We start from the raw sequence: 2,993 nt of genomic DNA, 5'->3' as shown, positions 1-2,993 counted from the left end.
AGTAGGTATATCTGTAATGTCACTGTATACCCCACTGTTACAGTATACACTGTCTGAGCTACAGTGACAGTAGGTATATCTGTAATGTCACTGTATACCCCACTGTTACAGTATACACTGCCTTCACTCGTAAGTAGGCTGAATTCTTATTTACCCATTCTAATAGATTACAGTTTATCAATGTTTCCTGTTTAAGTATTGATAAATAGCAGCAGACCTATTTAATATTTACAAATAAGGTCCATTACCAACTTTTTATGAATGGTAGTTATAACACTAGGTATCTTTTCAACAATCTCAAGAAACATGAAACTCAAGATGGCAACTAGCAGCCATATTGAATTTTAGATCCTCAAAATTTTGCTTACTGGGGAACTGATACTAAAAGTATTTGTTAGAAGATTCATGAAAACAAAGCGTTCCTTTCAGAGTTATATTAATCCAATTGAGATGCCAATATCCAATGTTGCTTTGCAGGTGACACATTTACTAACATTTGAATCAATTTCAGCGAGTATTATGTGGTAAAGTTAACTTTTTTTTTATTTTTTTATTTTCTTACCATCGGAACTACTGAAATTGAATAAACTAAATTTGTTCGGCAGTTCTAAACAAGAAAACGCCATTGGCGATATAGCCGGATTGCTAAAATATATTGTCATGTAAAGCATCCTTTTAGATACTTAGCCATGCAAGTTTAGTTGATTTACAACAAGAAGTTACTTAGTAACTGACCTTAACCAATCTACTTAACCTGGTCACTGAAACGGAAAATGTAGATCAGAACCAGCATTTGAAGCATTGCATGTGATAAGCATCCTTAGGTACATAAGCCATGCAAGTTTAGGTAATGTAGGACAATTAGTTATCTAGTAACTGACCTTAACCAATCTACTTAACCTGGTCAGTGAAGCAGAAAATGTAGGTCAGAACCAGCATCCGAAGCATCGCATGTGATAAACATACTTAGATAATAAGCCTTGCAAGTTTATTGATGTAGGAGGAGGAGTTATTTGGTAAGTGACCTTAACCAATCTTTTTAACCATAGTGCAGATGGGGCCTGACCTCAACCAATCTTCTTAACCTCGTTAGTCAAGTAAAATGTAGGTAAGAAGCAGCATCCGAAGCATAGCATGTAATAAGCATCCTTAGATACATAAGCCATGTAAGTTTAGTTGATGTGGGATAATTAATAACTTTGAAACTGAGCTTAACCATTCTTCTTAACCGTAGTGCAGACGGACGGACTGACGGACGGGAATCGCCAATCTATAAGCAGTGATTGCGTTTCAATTCGGTCAATAAAATCAAATGGCAAAATAAAACATTTATTTAAAAAACCAGTCTAAAGATTTAGATGAAAATAAACAATGAACTTACTTCCTGTAACAGTCAGTGTGGTAGCACTACTCTGTCCATTTCCTACAGAGTTGGTGGCGAAACAGGTGTAGGTACCACTGTCAGCTGTGTTAGCGTTGAGAACGGTCAGGGACGGAGAATTGACCGTAGAGCCGGAGTAGTTGACACCATCAATGGTGATGGTCTGGGTACCAGAATTAACATTACGCTGCCAGAACACGTTGGTATGGGTCGGGTTGGCAGACACGGTACATCCCAGGGTAATACTGTTTCCTGTGTTGGTGCTGTAGGCATTCTGGGAAATGGTGACAGTTGGGATATCTGGAAATATATGCATGTTATTTTTTAAAGAAGAATTCACACAACAATGTAAACAGTTCAAAACATTAACATTCTTTGCGCAGCATTGTACAAAAAAAGCATAGCCAGCAATTCATCACATCGCACCTCCCAACCCCAGACAAATGATCACTCTGATACTAAGTTTGGCAAATGTAGGTGACAAACATATAGATATATATGCTGAACAACGTACAAAGGGCAATAACTATGTATTTACTAGATAATGTGTCACCTCAGTAGGCGACACTTTGGTATTTTAAAGGAAACTCACATGATACAAGTTTTTGCAATTTGAAGATAGTAAAAACAAGACACACTCGAATACAGAGATAGACAGACTGATTATGATTGATGTATAACACTATAGCCTCTTCTATAGTACTGATTGGGTAGGGAAACTTGTTTCTTTGCTTTTTCTAGGAATATGTTTTCCAATACAAATAAAATTAGTATACAGAAAAAAAACCCCAACAAAGTCAAAATCATTAGGCCTCCATTGTTTTGTCCATCTTAGTAACTGCAACTCAGACTTGGTCTCCTGTATTTATTTTTCAAGCGGCCCAAAACGACAGAAACGCAGAATGGGAAACATGAATGACCTGGTGGGATATATAATAGGCTGCAGTCTTTACTGAACTGTGTAGAGGAGTCATGTTATAGCCCTGTAAAACTGGTGGTATATACAATAGGCTGCAGGCTGTACTGACCTGTGTTAGAGGAATCATGTTAAAGCCCTGTAAACCTGGTAGGATATACAATAGGCTGCAGTCTTTACTGACCTGTGTAGAAGAGTCAAGTTATAGCCCTGTAAACCTGGTGGGATATACAATAGGCTGCTGTCTTGATATAATTACTGACCTGTGTATAGGAGTCATGTTATAGCCCTGTAGACCTGGTGGGATATACAATAGGCTGCAGTTATTACTGACCTTTGTAGAGGAGTCATGTTATAGCTCTGTAAACCTGGTGGGATATACAATAGGCTGCAGTCTTTATATAATTACTGACCTGTGTATAGGAGTCATGTTATAGCCCTGTAAACCTGGTCGGATATACAATAGGCTGCAGTCTTCACTGACCTGTTCAGAAGAGTTATGTTATAGCCCTGTAAAACTGGTGGTATATACAATAGGCTGCTGTCTTTATATAATTACTGACCTGTGTATAGGAGTCATGTTATAGCCCTGTAGACCTGGTGGGATATACAATAGGCTGCAGTCTTTACCGAACTGTGTAGAGGAGTCATGTTATAGCTCTGTAAACCTGGTGGGATATACAATAGGCTGCTGTC

General features: G+C 38.0%; 1 protein-coding gene across 1 annotated transcript in view; it reads right to left on the bottom strand.

Moving 5' to 3' along the window:
- The window catches only part of LOC110445281 (hemicentin-1-like), a gene marked incomplete at its 5' end in the record, with an annotated part of 47,875 nt that overhangs the window by 35,704 nt on the left and 9,178 nt on the right, over window positions 1-2,993 (bottom strand). Inside the window, one exon of the mRNA XM_021489821.1 lies at window positions 1,382-1,681. Coding sequence (XP_021345496.1) covers window positions 1,382-1,681 — 300 coding nt within the window. The remainder of the gene's footprint in view (window positions 1-1,381; window positions 1,682-2,993) is intronic.

Source organism: Mizuhopecten yessoensis, unplaced genomic scaffold (genome assembly GCF_002113885.1).
Source record: "Mizuhopecten yessoensis strain PY_sf001 unplaced genomic scaffold, ASM211388v2 scaffold2173, whole genome shotgun sequence".
In the NCBI taxonomy this organism is placed as follows: domain Eukaryota; kingdom Metazoa; phylum Mollusca; class Bivalvia; order Pectinida; family Pectinidae; genus Mizuhopecten; species Mizuhopecten yessoensis.
This window is presented reverse-complemented; position numbering and strand designations above follow the sequence as displayed.